This window comes from Dipodomys ordii, unplaced genomic scaffold (assembly GCF_000151885.1).
Source record: "Dipodomys ordii isolate 6190 unplaced genomic scaffold, Dord_2.0 Scaffold28, whole genome shotgun sequence".
Classification (NCBI taxonomy): domain Eukaryota; kingdom Metazoa; phylum Chordata; class Mammalia; order Rodentia; family Heteromyidae; genus Dipodomys; species Dipodomys ordii.
This window is the reverse complement of record NW_012267244.1, coordinates 12,291,910-12,309,189: the sequence shown is the minus strand read 5'-3', so window position 1 is coordinate 12,309,189 and position 17,280 is coordinate 12,291,910. Positions and strand designations below refer to the sequence as shown.

Sequence of the window (17,280 nt, the reverse complement as noted above, 5' to 3'; positions counted from 1 at the left end):
ACAAATGGCACTTTAGCTGCTAAGTGTAGTGGTGCACACATATAATCTCAGCACTTGGGAGGTGGAGGCAGGAAGACCATGAGTTGCAGGGTTGTCTGGACTATACAGCAAGATTCTGCCTCCAAAAAAAACTTTTAGATTGCTGGTGCCAGACCTATGCTGAAATGATTTTGCAATTTTTCTCACCTTCCAGTGAAGCATCAAAAAAGAGCTGTATTTTAACTTCAATACCAATTAGAACAGCAAACTGGATTTCTCTTTATCTACTAAGCAATTATCTGTGCTGTAGCTACATGACTCGAAGTTTCCTCTGTGGAAGCAAACAACAATTAGATTTTTTTTCCATACCTTCCTTTTGTGTCCCTGAGGAATTTGTGAGCAAGCTGGCATGACTGGAGTTGGCACTTTAACTGATCTTGGCATCTACTGGGTTCCTAGCAGCAGGTGCTTGCAGTGGGAAGAAGCTCAGAATGTCCAGGGAGGACTAAGCTGACTCGCTCAGGGACAGACAGAAGTTCAAATCACCATGCTCATGTGGACATGATAAATTTGGCTTTACTTAGGCTGGTGTTAATAGTGCCAGGAAGTCTGTTCTAAAAGTGAGGCACAGCAACAGGAGTCTCTGGGTGGTACAGTACTGCAGGTTATAAGTTGGGAGAATTCAGGAAATTGTAGCTGAGGGGGTGGGAGAACAAGAATAGGGCCAGGCCAGGTTGGATAAGTTGCTAAGGACCCAGGCAAGCAAGTAGAGATCCAGAGCGGAAGATCAGTCAGTGAGGAGCTGAAGCATATTGCTGATATCTGCATAAGCACTTGGGTCTCAGGGCCACAGTTGGCCCCAAGTTGAGAACAGGACAGGCAGTGAGCTGAGGACAAAGCCTCAACAGCTGAAAGAGCAGAGTTTCTAGTCCATGGCTGTGCTGGAATACAAGGGGCTTTAACAGTGGACAGAAGTAGACTTGCCAAATATGTTGGTAGCAAGGCTATTTCAGAAAGCCTGAAAGTACACTCAGGATAGCAGACTCAAAATTCATAGTGTAGATTAAAATTAAAACCATTTACGATCAAATTAGATGATATAGGTACAAACAGGTAGCAAGATATTCTGTGAAAAAAGTTAGCTCTGCATTAGGCCTAATTAAAACATTACTAATTAACATAATGAAATATTTAACTTGTCACAAGAAATGACACCTAACAAAACAGGGTACATTTGATTGGGGTACATTGTATGCATGTATAGAAAGGTCACAATAAACTGCTATACTAATAAACAAAAAAGTAATATCCCTTGGGGCTGGGAAGGTGGCTCAGTGGTAGAGTGCTTGCCTTGCATGCATGAGGCCCTAGGTTCGATTCTGCAGCACCACATAAAAAAGCTGGAAGTGGGGCTGAGCTCAAGTGGTAGAGCGCTAGTCTACACTTCAGAGCTGAGGGGCAGCGCCCAGGCCCAGAGTTCAGTCCCATGACCGACAAAAAAAAAGAAAAGAAAAGAAAAGAAAGAAAAGAAAAAAGTAAAATCCCAGATCTGACTCAGTTATAACCAGGCATTGCTTGTCAGTCAGACTCTAAGGGCTCAGGCAATCTCTGGCAGTCTGCAGAGGACATGCTTGTTAAGCCTATTGTAATATTCTCCTTCATAATCACCAAACACAGTCAGAACTACACAGTCCAAGGATTTTCTAAGAGTGAAGCGCCAAATCTTCTAGACAGCTTTACTGTAATTACATCTTCCTTCCTGAAAAAGTATTTCTCCCCTGGAGTAAACCAGGCCACCTGGGGTGAAGTTTCTCCTCTTTAAAGTGGGGAAGGCCAAAGTAATTCTTCAATTTATAGGATCTGACAGTAGTCATCTTTATCTTGATCTCTGTGGTGACAAGATTTGTTTTCCCTTTAACTTCCTCCTGGAACAAAAGGCTTTTATATAAATGTGTTAATATGCTCTCTCCCTGCCACAGGTATGCTTATAAACTTTTTTATAGAACAGAAACCTGAGATTAAATGTTATTCCCCAAATCACACAGAATCTTGTGTGTAAAGTGACAGAAAAATCTGAGTTTACTTTTCTTCCATACTATATACTGTTCTTAATTCATTATCATTCTTCAAAATTTCTTACTAATGGACTGGGAAGGTGGCTCAGTGGTAGAGTGCTTGGCTTGCATGCATGAGGCCCTGGGTTTGATTCTCAGCATCACATGAACAGAAAAAGCCAGAAGTGGAACTGTGGCTCAAGTGGTAGAGTGCTAGCCTTGAGCTGAAGAGCTGAGGGACAGCGCATGGGCCAAGAGTTCAGGCCCCATGACCATCCCCCCACCCCAAATCTTACTAATAATAAGACTTTGTCCTTTCCTGCCCAGTATCCCCTCATATTTCCAGTTTCTAATACATGTAAGTTAAAATGTGTCTCAGTGGGATTTTATATTGTGTGCACTACATACACCAAGTAGAAACCATAATGCTGATGAAACAACTTTGAAGACTGAGATTGTATCTTGTTTTAAATACCAATTACAAAGTAGATTTGCAAATTGTGAATTTGCTTCTGGAACCCTTTCTTTTTTGGTTGGTCATGGGGCTTGAAATTAAGGCCTGGGCGCTGTCCCTGAGCTTTATCACTCAAGGCTACCACTCTACCACTCTGAGCCACAGTGCCACTTCCAGTTTTCTGGGGCTTAACTGGAGAGAAGAGTCATGGACTTTTCTGCCTGGGCTGGCTTTGAACGATGACCCTCAGATCTCAGCCTCTTGAGTAGCTAGGATTACAGTCATGAGCCACCAGAACCCATTTTTACAAGCTAAAATAGAGACAATAACTTGGTCTCAACTCATGACATATTGCTAGGTTTTCATCCCATACTGTGGAGGGTATTCTTAGAGAATGTCTGTATTGCCAGAGTACAGAGAGGCCTGGTTGAAGGATACTCACTAATATGCCAACATAGGATGTGTGGCCTTTATATGGCCATGGTGTGAGGACACCACACTGACAGAAGACACTTTTATGTGGGATTAGTTCAGTTCCACTAGCACACATACAGAGGGAAATGGAGATGAATATCCTTGAGAAGTTTTAATTCCTATGAGGGGAAAAAGTGAAGATTTTTAAAAGATGTATTATGTACTGTGAGAAGTCAAGTAGAAGTCAAGTAGTTGGACAAAAGAAAGGCACATAAACAGAAAATAAGCCACAGGAGATGATGATTTATATATCTGGATCTCCAAGCTTTTCTCCCACTCTTTTTTGAGATAGGGTATCACTAAATACCCAAGCTGCCCTTCAACTCACGATCTTCCTGCTTCAGTCTCTCAAGTGCTGGGAATATAGGTGTGCATCACCACACCCACTTGGATCCCTAGGTACTTAAAGGCCTGAAATAATTTACATACTTCAGATTATAATGAATAAGATGTACACATTCCCAAATCAAGAAAGCATGGTAAATTTTGAGCATAGTTTTTAATGTGGTAATGTTTATTTCAAATGTAATTTTATTGTTATTATTAAAGTGTTGTACAGAGGGGTTACCATTTCGTAAGTCAAGTAATGAGTACATTACATTTTTTTGGACAATGTCACCTGTGGTCATGGTTTTAAAGCACTGGTTCCTGAATTTTAATTTGGTACTAGTATTGTAGGAGAGTTAACTTGGTACTGGTATTGTAGGAGAGTTATATAGGCTTAAAATTATATGCTTGGTCTGGGAGAGAGGCTCAGTTAGTAGACAGGTACTTATTAGCAAGGACCTGGGTTGAACATACATCACAAGAAAAATTATGCTAATACTAAGTCCCATTCATCAACATGGTACCATTAAAACTTCCTCTTCTAAATCATTCCTTGGTGAAGATGAATTGACAAGACCAAAGCCAACTGCTCTGAAAAAATATAAAAGTATTACAATAGGCTACTCTAGTTCTCAAATCTAGCTTGCATAATTCAACCTCTTCAATCAAACACTTTATCTTATGCATTTATTACTTAGCAGGCCAGGGGGATAAATATGCCTGTATTATTTTATCATCAACTAACTATACATTTTTTCTCAGCAATATGACTAGAAAGAGTATTGTGAAACCTTCTTTGTCTGTTGTTTACTGAATTTTGAGTTAGTATGCATTTGTAATATGAGAGGTTCTTATTGTAATATTTATATGCACATAGTGTACTATGAACAAATTCACTCCCTGAACCATGTTCCCATTTCTCCCTTTCCTCCTCCTTCCTTTTCCAATATTTGGTTTGTTTCATTATGCTGTGTTTAACCTCCCTCCTGCCCCCCACCACGTAATACCCTTCAACCCTCTTCACTCTTCCAGTTCCCCTCCTTCTGTTGATTTTTTTACATTCAAATTCCATTACTATTACCACCACTGCTACTGCCACCACTGCTACCATCATCATTATCCACATCATCATCATTTTAGGTTTATAGTCCACAAGTGAGAATATCAATATCTAGCTTTCTGAAGGTTGGTATATCTCATTCAACATGATAATCACCAGTTCCACACATTTTCCTGAAAATAACAATCTCAGTTTCTTTATGGCTAAGTAACATTCCATGATATGTGTGTGTGTGTGTGTGTGTGTGTGTTCATATATATTTTCTTTATCCATTCATTGGTTCTTGGGTATCTTGGCTGACTCCATAGTTTAGCTATTGTAAACAGAGCAGCAATAAACATTGGTATCATTTTTGTATATTGATTTATACTCTTTCAGAAACATGTCCAAAAAGTGGTATGGGAGAATTACAGAGTAGGTTTATTTTTAGTTTTTGGGACCCTCTGTGACTATTCTAGTTGACATTCTGACCAACAGTGTCTAAGGGTTCCTTTTTTCCACTGCATCCGTGGTAGCATTTGTTGTGAGATTTATTTGAAAATTGCCATTTTGACTGGTGAGATGAAATTATAGTAGAGTTTTGATTAGCCTTTCCTATAATTGGACATTTCATGTATTTATTAGCCATTTGTATTTCTTTTTCTGAGAACTGTCAGTTCAATTAGTTTGCCTATTGATTGACTGAATTATTTGTTCTTTGGCTGTTCATTTATTCACTGCCAGTATCAAGGCTTGAAATGAGGGCCTTGAACCCTTGTTAAGATGTTTTAACTCATGGCAGTGCCTCTACCACTTAAAGCCACCTACAGTCCAGATACTTTATGCACTAATAGGAGATAGAGTCTCATGGATTTTTCTGTTCAGGCTAGCTTCAAATCTTGATCCGCAGATCTCAGCCTCTTGAGTAGATAAAATTACAAGCATGAGTCATAGGTACCTAACTGAGAATTTTTTTTCCTTATCTTGAATTTTGTGGTAAACATTTTTTCCAGTTTTGCCATTTATGTATGCATTATTTCCTTGTTAGCTTTCAAAAATGGTAACATGCTGTATGTAGTACTCTAATTTCTTTTGCTGTTACTAAGGTTGACCCATGTTTTCATGGTTCCTATAGATTATTCCTTTTAATGCTATAAAGCATTTTATTACATAAATGTGCCCCACTAGATCCATTTTCTTGTGAATGGAAATCTATCTCATTATTTTGCTAGGAACATTTTTGAATTTTATGCATGAATGCAAAAGTGCTCTTTGGTAAAACACTGAGGCGGTGAGATTCCACTTTATAATATTAAGGTTCTTTATCAATTAGTTATTTTTAGTCAATTACTTATTTTTAGCCAATTACTCTCTTGTTAGTAGTACCTGAGCATTCCTATTGATGCACATCCATAAAGACATTTGGCATTGCCAGACTCCTTAATTTCTGTTAATCTCTCTCTCTTTTTTTTTTTTTCCTCAGGGCCACTGCTCTTCCATTTGAGCTACACTTCCACTTCAGGCTTCTTTTTTGGTAATTTATTAGCAACAAAAATCTCAGAAGCTTTCCGGCTCCCACTGGTTTCAAATTCCAATCATTAGATCTTAGCCTCTTGAGTAACTAGGATTATAGGTGTGAGGCACTGGAGCCCAGCTTAATTTCTGCCAGTCCTACAAATGAAAATAACTTATTATGGTCTTCATTTCCCTGATTACTGATGAGGCTGAATATCTTTTCATATGTTTACTTGCCATTTTTATTTCTTCTGGATCAGCTCTTCATGTTACTTGCCCCAGAGGTACAAAATTGAATCCAAAACTAAATCTCCCTCTCCAGAGATTTAATGTGAAATCTACATGGTGTCTGGCAAAGCAGGAAACACTTCTAGGTTCTTAAAACATTTTCAGCCTCTAACCTTTCCAATTATGAAAAGAGCTACTTCACCTGGGTACAAAGGTTAAATTGGGTAGCTCTGTAACTGTACAAAAGTAAAATAGTGTTTTTAGTCACACACTTGGAGGAAGACAACACACTGGTCAGCCTTATAATCTGTTATAAACTCCTCTCTCTGTTTAGTAAAAAAATTAGGCATTATGGATTATATGAAATACACTTCAAAGTAATGGATATTCTCCAGACTGAGATGTGTCATATCTTAAGTGACTGATCAACTGTGATAGTTACCTTTTAACTGTGACAAATTACCTCAAGTACTATACTCAACTTACAGGGAAGAAAGGCTTATTTTAGCTCTCAGTTTTAGGTTTTAGTCTGTGGCCATTTGGTGATACAGCTTTCTGGACCTGTGGTTTACTATAATGAGGAGCATGGTAAAGCTCATGGTGAAGAGACTAAGAGAAACAGGAAAGGCTTGGGATCCCAATAGTCTCTTCCAGGGATAACATTTTAATGATCTCACCAGGGTCCACCTCCTAAAGAACTGACTGTCTCCAAGTAGCACAACAGACTGAAAGACCTTGCCTTCAACACATGGGATTTGGGGAGCTCTCAAGAGCCAAACTATAGCATCAACCTATACAATATGGTTTGATGGAACCCTCGCACTGGAGTTCTGAGTCTCCATCCAAGGGAAGTCCTAGAGCCCTGAGGCAGTCAAGCTGTAAAGTATCACCATTTAGCCACATAGGGCGATTCTATGACTAAACTGTGTGCTCTAAAAATTAATTTGTTGAAGTCCTAAATCCCAATGGGATAATATTCAGAGATAGGCTTTTGGAGAGGTAATTAAGGTGAAATGAAGTCAACAGGGTGGGATCTCAATGTACAAGGATTGGTGACTGTATAATAAGATGTATAGATATTTACCGCCATTCTCCATGTGGATGGAGAAAGGTTGTGTGAATACAATTTGAGTGCCAGCCAGGAGAGCTCTCATCCAGACAGGATCACGCTGGCTATGATCTCATACTTCCAGCTTTCAGAATTGTGAGAGCATAAATTTCTATTGTAATACCACTCAGGCTATGATACTTTTTTATGACAGCCAAAGCTAACCAAGATATCTATGGATTACAGAAAGACAACTGGTTAAATCCAATCTGCTTCAACTCCAGTTACCTATGCCAAACATGAGTAGGAAACCCAAGTCAGATTTTCCCAATTGGTTCCTTCCTGAAATTCTGGTCTCTAGAAACTTAGAAAATAACATGATTTTTGCTATTTCTGGCCACTAAGTTTTGGTATAATATACTAAATGCCAATGGAAATAACTGGAAAGTTTATTCAGATTTGTACAAAGAACTATGAAATGTAATCCTAAAAGAAAAATTACTGAGAGGTAAGATAATACTTGATATCCACTTTGGAAATTATATTTGATTACTATCTAAGCTGGTGGTATCTTGGGACCTCAATATTATTCACTTTAGTAATATATACTGAAATTGCACACTTTATATTGTTTCAGACCTTATCCAGTGTAAAGAAGAATTCATGTATTACATCATGGTGGTCCTGTTTCTCTTATCACAGCAGTAGAGTAAAATAAATATAAATTTGGAGTATATTTATTATTTAGTGAAGTGTCCAGTTCTAACAGAAACTGACATTATTTAAAAGTTTAAAAAGTACCATACAAATATGGTTATCAAGGAAGGTGTCCAAAATTAACTAAATTCATCTAATGAGTTTCAATGCAAACACAGTTAGTTTTAATTATTCTGATATCACCTTAACAGACATTGTAGAAGACACTAAAAATGTTTCCACAATGATCTACATGTGTCAGAGTAATTGCTTCATTGGAATCAAATCTGAAACTACTTTAAATCGTTACAACAATGTCCTGAATGAACAGCCCAAATATCTAAACAAATCTTATGAATGTATGAATGGACTGGTGTCTATGGGTTTACTAATATCTTTTTTTCTTTCTTTCTTTTCTTTTCCTTTTTTTTTTTTTTTTTGCCGTTCTGGGTCGCTAAACCAGGGCCTAGTACATGCAAAGCTTGTGGCCACCTTCACTGAGCCACCTACTAGTCCCTTGGAAGTTTTTGTTGTTATTCTTCTTCTTGTAGGTTTCCCCCCTCCATATTAAAGGGATTTATAATACTTTTTACCTGTAAATGAACGATTCTCTGAAATATATCTTCTCTCATGCTCATCTCAATATCAAACTGAGAAAGCCTCTTGTCTGCTTCTGTGCTTGCTGCCCTCACTTCTTTGTCAGAGGACACATGCTGGGGGAAGTCCAGCATGGTTCTTTCCACTGTTGATAGAAAGAAGAACTATGAACACCACAGGACTCATCAGAGCAGCATGCAGCCAAATACCTCTTTCCAGGTGAATGACATGCTGATGTATATTCTTTCTGCACACTTTCCTAAGACCATCAAGAGGCAGAAACTAATGCAGGACTTGGCTGTCCTACTTGGCTTCATTATGAACAACAGGATGTAGTCTGAGCATTTATCAAAACACATTGAGGACAGCCAAATGGCACAGTCTATAATCCTAGCACTTTGGAGGTGGAGGAAGAAAGGTAGTTCAAGACCAGACTACACAGTAAGACCTTATCTCAAAAAAAGCCAGAAGTACATTTAAGGTCTAATTTTTTTAATTTTTTAACTATCTAAAGACAAAGATACTAACCAAAGGCAGACTCTCCCAAGGGCAGGGACATAAAGTGATATGCTATGGAGAAGGTTAGGCCTTGGAGAAGGAGGGGCTTAGTGAGGGGTTTGAAAATTAGAGACTGAAAGTCTGGGGCCTGGCAGATACACACACACACACACACACACACACACACATATGTGTATATAATTTATATATATAACATATATAATTTTGTTTTATGTTAATTTTTTGGTGCTGTCCTTGGTCTTTTTTTTTTTTTTGTCAGAACAACATTTATTGAGAGAAATTGATATTCCCAACAAGGAGTCAGTTATTTAGGAGGAAGGAAGCGCCCTCTCTGAAAATTCTGGAAAAGCTTTTTCTGTTTGAATAAGAGGGACAAATCTCCCTACACTGTACCTTCCTCAAAGACAGGGGCAGCTGGAGGTACTTGACCAAGTTGACATTTATGGGTATTCGGTGTTGGTTTGGGTCCTGGCTCCTTGTGGGGCACAGATTCTGGGTGCTTTTGGCGGAAGGCTTTGTCTTGCAATGGCATGTTTTTCTGGGGCTGTCTGCCTCTGTCTTTGATGCATCTGTTTCTTGTAGGATTACTCTGAGCCGCAGTGGCAGCTTCTTGCTGTCCTTGGTCTTGAACTGAGCACTTGGGTGCCGTCCCTGAGCCTTTATGATCAGAGCTAGAACTCTACCACTTGAGCCACAGCTCTACTTCAGGCTTTTTGGTAGTTTACTCAAGATATGAGTTTCACAGACTTTCCTGCCAGAGTTGGCTTCAAACCAACAATCTTCATATTTCAGTCTCTTGAGTATCTAGGATCACAGGTGTGAGCCATTGGTGCCCAGCAAGACAAAGGATTTTTTTTTTTAATTTGGTCAGTTGTGGGGCTTGAACTCTGGGCCTGGGCTCTGTCCCTCAGCTCTTCAGCCCAAGGCGAGCTCTCTACCACCTGAGCCACAGCGCCACTTCCAGTTTTCTTGTGGTTTATTGGAGATCAGAGTCTCACCGGCTTTCCTGCCCGGGCTGGCTTTGAACAGTGATCCTCAGATCTCAGTCTCCTGAGTAGCTAGGATTATAGGTGTGAGCCACCAGTGCACTGGTGTCCACATAGGTCATTTTATAAAATATTTTCATATAAACATAAAATAATCCATTTAATTTCAGAGAACTGTCATAAATTTACTTAGTCATAGCCAGTAAGCAGCTAGATATTGAGGTATTTCTGTTAAATTATGATGGTGAGTCTGTTCTAATCTTTACTAAAGTTGGTTCTTGAGTTTTATTTGTATTTTGACTTTAATTAGTCAAAAATCTTGAGTTAGTAAGATAATCAAGACTATACACCAAAAATCAGTGTTTTTTGGTGATGGTTGTGCCTATTCTGTGACAATGAATATATGAAGATGGCAATATATATATTATTTATATAATATATATATATATTGAAGATATATATATATATATATATATATATATCTTCAGTGTTTTGAAAGTACCCTAACCAGGTAAATTTACATAAGTAATACACTGTAAAGAATATAGCTGTCTCTTACCAAGAAATGAAGTCAAGAAAGCTGCCTTACTTCCTGAAACATTGCTTCAATGAAACTTGTTAAAATTTTGTCAGAGATATTAAAATAAATACATAATATAGATTTTTAAAAGAAAGAAAGTATATAATACTTTTATTGTTTAATATGAAATTTTATGCCTGTTTAGTGAAGGGAAAAATGGTTTTTTGTTTTTTTTTTTTGGGTCCGTTCGTGGGGCCTGAACTCTGGGCCTGGGCGCTGTCCCTCAGCTCTTCAGCTCAAGGCTAGCACTCTACCACTTGAGGCCACTTCCGGCTTTTTTTTTTCTTTTTGCTTATGTGGTGCTGAGGAATCGAACCCAGGGCCTCAGGCATGCAAGGCAAGCGCTCTACCGCTGAGCCACCTTCCCAGCCCAAGTGAAGGGAAAAATGGAAGAGACATTTTAAAATCTAATACATGCAAAATTTGCTTAAGCTAGAATTAGTAATATGCATTTTCTGCTTATTTTTAAAAATTAGCTCAAGAGCTGGGGTTCAATTCCCAACCCCTCAAAAAATGTTTAAAATTAGCTCAAAAAGATACTAAGAAAAACTCAAATGAGTAATAAAACTCAGAAGCCTAAAAATGGAAACACATTACTAAACAAACAATAATGCTGAAAACCATTTCCTTCCTTCCTTTGCTACAAAGCTCTGGAAGCCAACTTGAGCTCTCCCTGCCAAGCTATAAACACGGCTGATGCCCAGGACTGGCCACTGGGCAAGCAAGGCTTTAACAGCTACTAACGAATGCAGAAGGAACTTCCACAACATTCACAGTTAAAAGAAAATTAGTTTTCAAGAAATCTCCCAAATTCAACAATGATAATTTTATGGGAAAGCAGAAGCAAATATCACAAATCGTAAAGTATGTTTAAAAGATCTGCTATTGAGAAAAAAATCTGAATTTTAAATAATTACTTATTTAATTTTAAATAATTACTTAGGCATGAGGCCCTGAGTCTGAGCCCCTGTACTGGCACAGACAGGAGGGGAGAGGTAGGAGAGGGAAAAAGGAAAGAAGGAAAGGAAGGAAGGGAAGGAAAGGAAGGAGGGAAAGGAAAGGAATGGAGGAGAGGGAAGGGGAGGGAAGGGGAAGGAAGGGGAGAGGAGGGAGAGAAGAAAGAAGGAAAGGAAGGAAGGAAGGGAAAGGGAAGGGAAGCGAAGGGAAAGGAAGGGGAGGGGAGGAGAAGGGAAAGGGAGAGGAGAGGAAAAGGAGGGGAGAGGAAAGGGAGGAAAGGGGAAAGGGAGGGGAGGGGAAGGGAAAGGGAAGAAGGGAGGGAGGAAGGGATGGAGGGATGGAGGTAGGGAGGTAGGCAGGGAGGCAGGGAGGCAGGCAAACAAGCAGCATTTTTTTAGTTGAGTATGGAAATGTATGCTTGTAATCCCAGCATTTGGGAGGCTGAGGAAGGAGGACCATAAACTTAAGGCTAATTTGGACTACGTAGTAAGAACTTGTTTCAAAAAAACCCAACCAACCAAACAAACAAAAAAACAACAAGAAAAGTCAGGTGCTAATGGCTCATGCCTGTAATCCTAGCTACTCAGGAGGCTAAGAGCTGAGTGAGGGTCACAGTTCAAAGCCAGCCTGGGCAAAAAGGTCTGTGAGACTCTTATCCCCAATTCACCACTGGAAAACCAGAAGTGGTATTGTGGCTCTGAGTGGTAGAGCACTAGTCTTGAGCAAAAGAGCTCAAGGACAGTGCCTATGCCCTGAGTTCAAGCCCACAACCACCACCACCAACAAACAAAACAAAACAAAAACTAAGAAAAAGAATTTTCTTCCACTATTTTTACATGAATTTAATATCTAAATTATTAGGCTAGCACATCAACCTGGTCATGAATGACTGAAGAAAAGCACTTAACCAAACATGAAGCACATAGAGTGGAACTCACATATGACGTCACCCATGGAATATCTCTGCCAAACAGAGAATAACTTCATCTGTGTATCACTGTGTGTGTGTGTGTGTGTGTGTGTGTGTGTGCATGTGTAGCAGGACTAGCATTAGAACTCAAACTTTGAGCTTGCTAGGCAGGTACTCTGTCTCTTAAGAGTCTTGATATATGTCATCAAAATGCTGTCCTTGTCCAGAAAGCAACGAATGAGTATAATTTTACAGAGCCTTTGCTAATATAATAAAATTTCTAAATCTTAGAGAATCTAAATCTGAGCAATAAACCAGCCGCTATGCAAAAGTCAGTAAGTAGTAAACATAGTATAGCCCGGGTGCCGGTGGCTAACGCCTGTAATCCTAGCTACTCAGGAGGCTGAGATCTGAGTATCAGGGTTCAAAGCCAGCCCGGGCAGGAAAGTCCATGAGACTCTTATCTCCAATAAACCACTAGCAAACTGGAAGTGGTGCTGTGGCTCTAGTGGTAGAGTGCCTGCCTTGAGCTGAGGAGTTCAGGGACAGAGCCCAGGCCCAGAGTTCAAGCCCCACAACTGACCAAAAACAAACAAACAACAAGATGTGGGTATGCTGGGTGCCAGTTACTCACACCTGTAATCCTAGCTACTCAGGAGGCTAAGATCTGAGGATCATGGTTCAAAGCCAGCCTGGGCAGGAAAAGTCTGTGAAACTCTTATTTTCAATTAACCACCAGAAAACCGGAAGTGGTACTGTGGCTCAAGTGGTAGACCTCTCACCTTGAGCCAAAGAGCTGAGGGTCAGCGCCCAGGCCCTGACTTCAAGCCCTATGGCCAACAGAAAACAAAAACAAAAATGAAAGAGATGTGGGTGTGCTCATGCCTCCTACCCACCTATATACTTCACTTCCACATCTGCCAACACTTGCAAACAGTTCTCATAAGTTACTTCCTCTATGTCCAGCATTCCAACCGTGTCGTACACCTGCTTGGTCTGCATGATGAGCTCTTCTGTTCTTGTTTTAATTTGCTCTGGTGAAAGATCCCATCTTAGAACATTTCTGCCAGCTGCAGTGTAGGAGGACATTGCCTGGAGAGGAGATGCCACATCTCTTCCCAAAGTCATTCTGAGTAAAATCCTGGAACCACCAACTCTAAAAAGAATAATAATAAAAGTTTTTAAAAGAATAGAAATGACATTTCTGTTGGTCCAAAGCAAGGAAAAATATTCATTAAAAAAGGAAATTTCAATTAAAATTAACTTTTCAAAAAATACTGAGCAAATTTTCTCAGTTGAACACATGCTGTCCTAAACTTAAGTTCCCTTGTATTTTTAAATTGTTTTTGCCTAAAGTTTTAATGAAATTTGTACTATGCAAACACTGAATTGTCAGTATAATGAAACCACATAGAGGAAGGAAAGTTAGGTATCAGAGATATACAAATTGTTCTTTATAAATTAAACTAATAATCTTTCCTGTGCAAAATCTGGCAACCATGTATATAGCACTAAAAAAATTATAGGCTTAGTAAGGAATTATTTAAAATATTCCTCTATATTGAATGCTAAATTCTTTAAAATTAAGCATAATGATTTGAATTCATTTCTGGAAATAATCTCTGGTATCACTCTTACATTACCATAAAAGAAAAAGAAAAACAAAAATTTTAAGAATTAGGACACCAATTCTGTATCCCTTGCTGGGGTAAGGAATCTTTTTTGTCAGGGGCCATTTGGTATATGGTATTAGCTAGTATCGATTTTACGTTGCTATGTGAAAAGCTCCAAGATGTATTGAATTTTGGTTCCTGGCCATAGTTACCTTGGCAAAGCCAGACCAAATCATTTCTCAAATCTTATATGGTCCATAGGTCATTCCTCATCCCTGCCTTAAAACAGTCAAAGTAGCAGCATTGATTCTATGTTTAACTCTCTCTTACCTATATACATCCCATTCCTTCCTAATTCTCTCCAACCCATTCTCCAGTTCTAGAGCTTATTATGAATTAAAAAAAAGCTGCATTTCCTAATATCTACATAGTGAGTGTTTAGGCACTGTTCAAAATGTTTTCTATGCAGAAACTCACTCAAGTCCTTCAACAACCCTATGAATTACATAATATTATTATTTATTTTTTGTAAAAAAAAACCTAAAAATGAACTTCCCAAGGCCACACAACTAGTCATATGGTGAGAGCTAGGATTAAAAACCATGCTGTCATGGTATTTACTAGACACTATGTTGAAAATGAACTATACAATTAGTGGGTGGGGATGGAAGGGAAAAACTTGGAGAGAGTGAAGGATGGGTTGTCCAAAAAGAAATGTATTCTTGGGTTGGGAAGCTGGCTCAGTGCTAGAGTGCTTGCCTCGCATGCATGAGGTCCTAGGTTGGATTCCTCAGCACCACATAAGCAGAAAAAAGCTGGAAGTGGCACTGTGGCTCAAGTGGTAGGGCACTAGCCTTGATCTGAAGAGATGAGGGACAGTGCCCAGGCCCAGAGTTCAGCCCCCACAACTGACAAAAATAAATAAAAATAAATTTTAAAAAATGTATTCTTTACTTGACTTATGTAACTGTAATCCCACTGTACATCACCTTTATATTAACAATTCAAAATAAAGAATAAAGGCGTAACCCTAAAAACAAAAAACAAAACAAAACAAAACCCCATGCAGGCTGTCAAATGGACTCATGCCTATAATCCTAGCTTTTGGGGGGCTGAGATCTGAAGAAGCAATCAGAAACCAACAGAGGTAGAAAAGTTTTTAAAACCTATCTCTAATTAGCAACCAAAAAGCCAGACTGGAGGTATGGTTCAAGTAGAGTATACCAATAGTTACCAAAAGAACTGGAGCACAATACACATGCACGTGCGTGTACGCACGCACACACGTACACACACACACACACACACACACACCCCTAGGACCACAGAAGACTTTTTAACTAAAGTATTTGAATAAAGGAGAAGACCAATAATAAGGTTGGGAGAAGGACATCAAATGCAGGGCACAGAATGGCAAAACCAGATCTTGAAATTTTTTGTGTGGTGCTGGAAATCAACTCAAGGCTAGGTGCATGTGCTCTATCACAGAACTATACCTGCTCCCTTTAAAGGTATTTTACACAGTGGTAGAGGTGCTGATGAGGGCATCACTGTGGGTGGAGGCACAACCTGGAGAAGAAAGATGTTGATATTTCCTTCTTACTTTGTGGTATGGGTGTGGAAGGAAGAAGAATGCAGGGGGAACGATTTTCTTTTGGGCTGAGTGGAATTTAGTAAAGGTCAGGAGGAGAAAGATCTAAGACAGAGTATCAAACAGTAGAGTTTTATTTATCAAGGAAATGGTCTAGAAACAATGGAGAAGTCTAGGGTGTAGTAGATGGTTAAATAGGTTAAGGAGGTTGTATAGCCATTCATCCCTTTTCCCTATCTAATTTCATATGTATTGCTCCCTTTTTGCATGGACACCCTAAAGTCAGTCTATTTGTTTTGGAAGTAGCTGCCTCTAATCACAGGATTCATGCACAGGATGCTGCTGAGAGAAAGAGGTCTCATTCCCGCTGGTTGCAACTGAGTGCGCTTGTGTCCTTGATGGCAGCTGGCAGCCAGCCTATGAGAAAAAGTGGAATGTGACTTATGATGAAATACATTCTGTGAATAGTAGAATAGAGAGGAAACTAAATACTTGTTATCACTGAGCCCCTAGACTAACTCTGAAGCCTGACCCAGAGCCAGACTTTCCAGTTGTATGAGTCAATAAATCCTCTGTAGTGTTCAAGTCAGTTCTAAATGTGGTTTTATATTTTTGGCTTCTTAGAGGATCCTAACTGATAAAGGCTTTTTTATAAAAACTAAAAGAGGAATAAGCATAGTGGGGAAAAACCTCCTGTGGAGGTCAGAGTACAAGAAATGATGGATGACTAGAGGGCTTACGATGTTGATGTTGGCGCAAATTGTGAACTTCAGTGTAGGCAGTTGGCTAAAAATTCTATTATTCCTACAACCTTTATGGACACAGAATGAGGCCTTTAAGAGAGTCAGCTATGACTATGACTGATGGTGCTGCCAAGAAGTTCTACAACAGATGAAAAGCCTGGGTCTGGTACTGCCAAGTTACGTGAACAGTAAGTAGAAGAACAATGTTTAACGCATTTTTACCATTCTCTTATATATGATGACTATGGGCAAAATTTCATTATTAAATAGCTTTAAAGTAAAATAACTTCAAGTATTTCACTAAGATGATCTCTTCTAGTTTTCCTTTATTACCTAATGCTTATATTAAGGTTGATACTTGATCACAGCTTATCTGATTTTTAACTCAATTAAACTAAAAAACGTGTCAGGACTTCCACCTGGCACAAGGGACTCAGTCCTTTGTACAGTTCCTACTGCTGCTAATGAGGGAAAGGCCTCAACATGGAAGAAAGGCCTCAACAATGAAAGAAACAAAAGTTAAAAATCATGACGGCATGGGTTTACAGAATTTTCTTAATTTCTTTCAGGATCTATAATACTTGTTACCAGAGGAAGAGAATGAGACAGGAGACTGGCTTATACTCCCAATAGAAACATGAGATCCATAGAACATTTGCTCTCGGCATTCTCTCTCTTTTCTTCTTTCTTCCACCTTGATTTTGCTGAATATTCTTCCTGTGGCCCTTGGTTACAGTCCTAAGCTCATTCAATGCTGGCACATTAATAATCTCCTCAGGGCCTCTGCACCTGGTGGGACACCTTTCCTAAAGCCATTCTGCCAGCTGTGCTTGAATATTTACAATTCTAGTGAGAACTTTTCATTGATGTTTTGTGTCTGACAGCTACTACAGCTAGAAAAGGCCACAAAGAGTGATCCTGACTTTCTATAGGGGTTATTATGTACAATTACTTGACAATGAAATCTAAC

At 39.1% G+C, this 17,280-nt stretch overlaps 1 protein-coding gene across 2 annotated transcripts in view; it reads right to left on the bottom strand.

The window, feature by feature from the left end:
* The window catches only part of Nln (neurolysin (metallopeptidase M3 family)), an 88,500-nt gene that overhangs the window by 43,849 nt on the left and 27,371 nt on the right, over nucleotides 1-17,280 (bottom strand). For both annotated transcript variants that reach the window (XM_013015915.1, XM_013015916.1), the window contains exons 2-3: nucleotides 13,260-13,519; nucleotides 8,408-8,556 (exon numbers count right to left, since the gene is read on the bottom strand). In XM_013015915.1, the coding sequence (XP_012871369.1) occupies nucleotides 8,408-8,556; nucleotides 13,260-13,519 (409 nt within the window). The remainder of the gene's footprint in view (nucleotides 1-8,407; nucleotides 8,557-13,259; nucleotides 13,520-17,280) is intronic.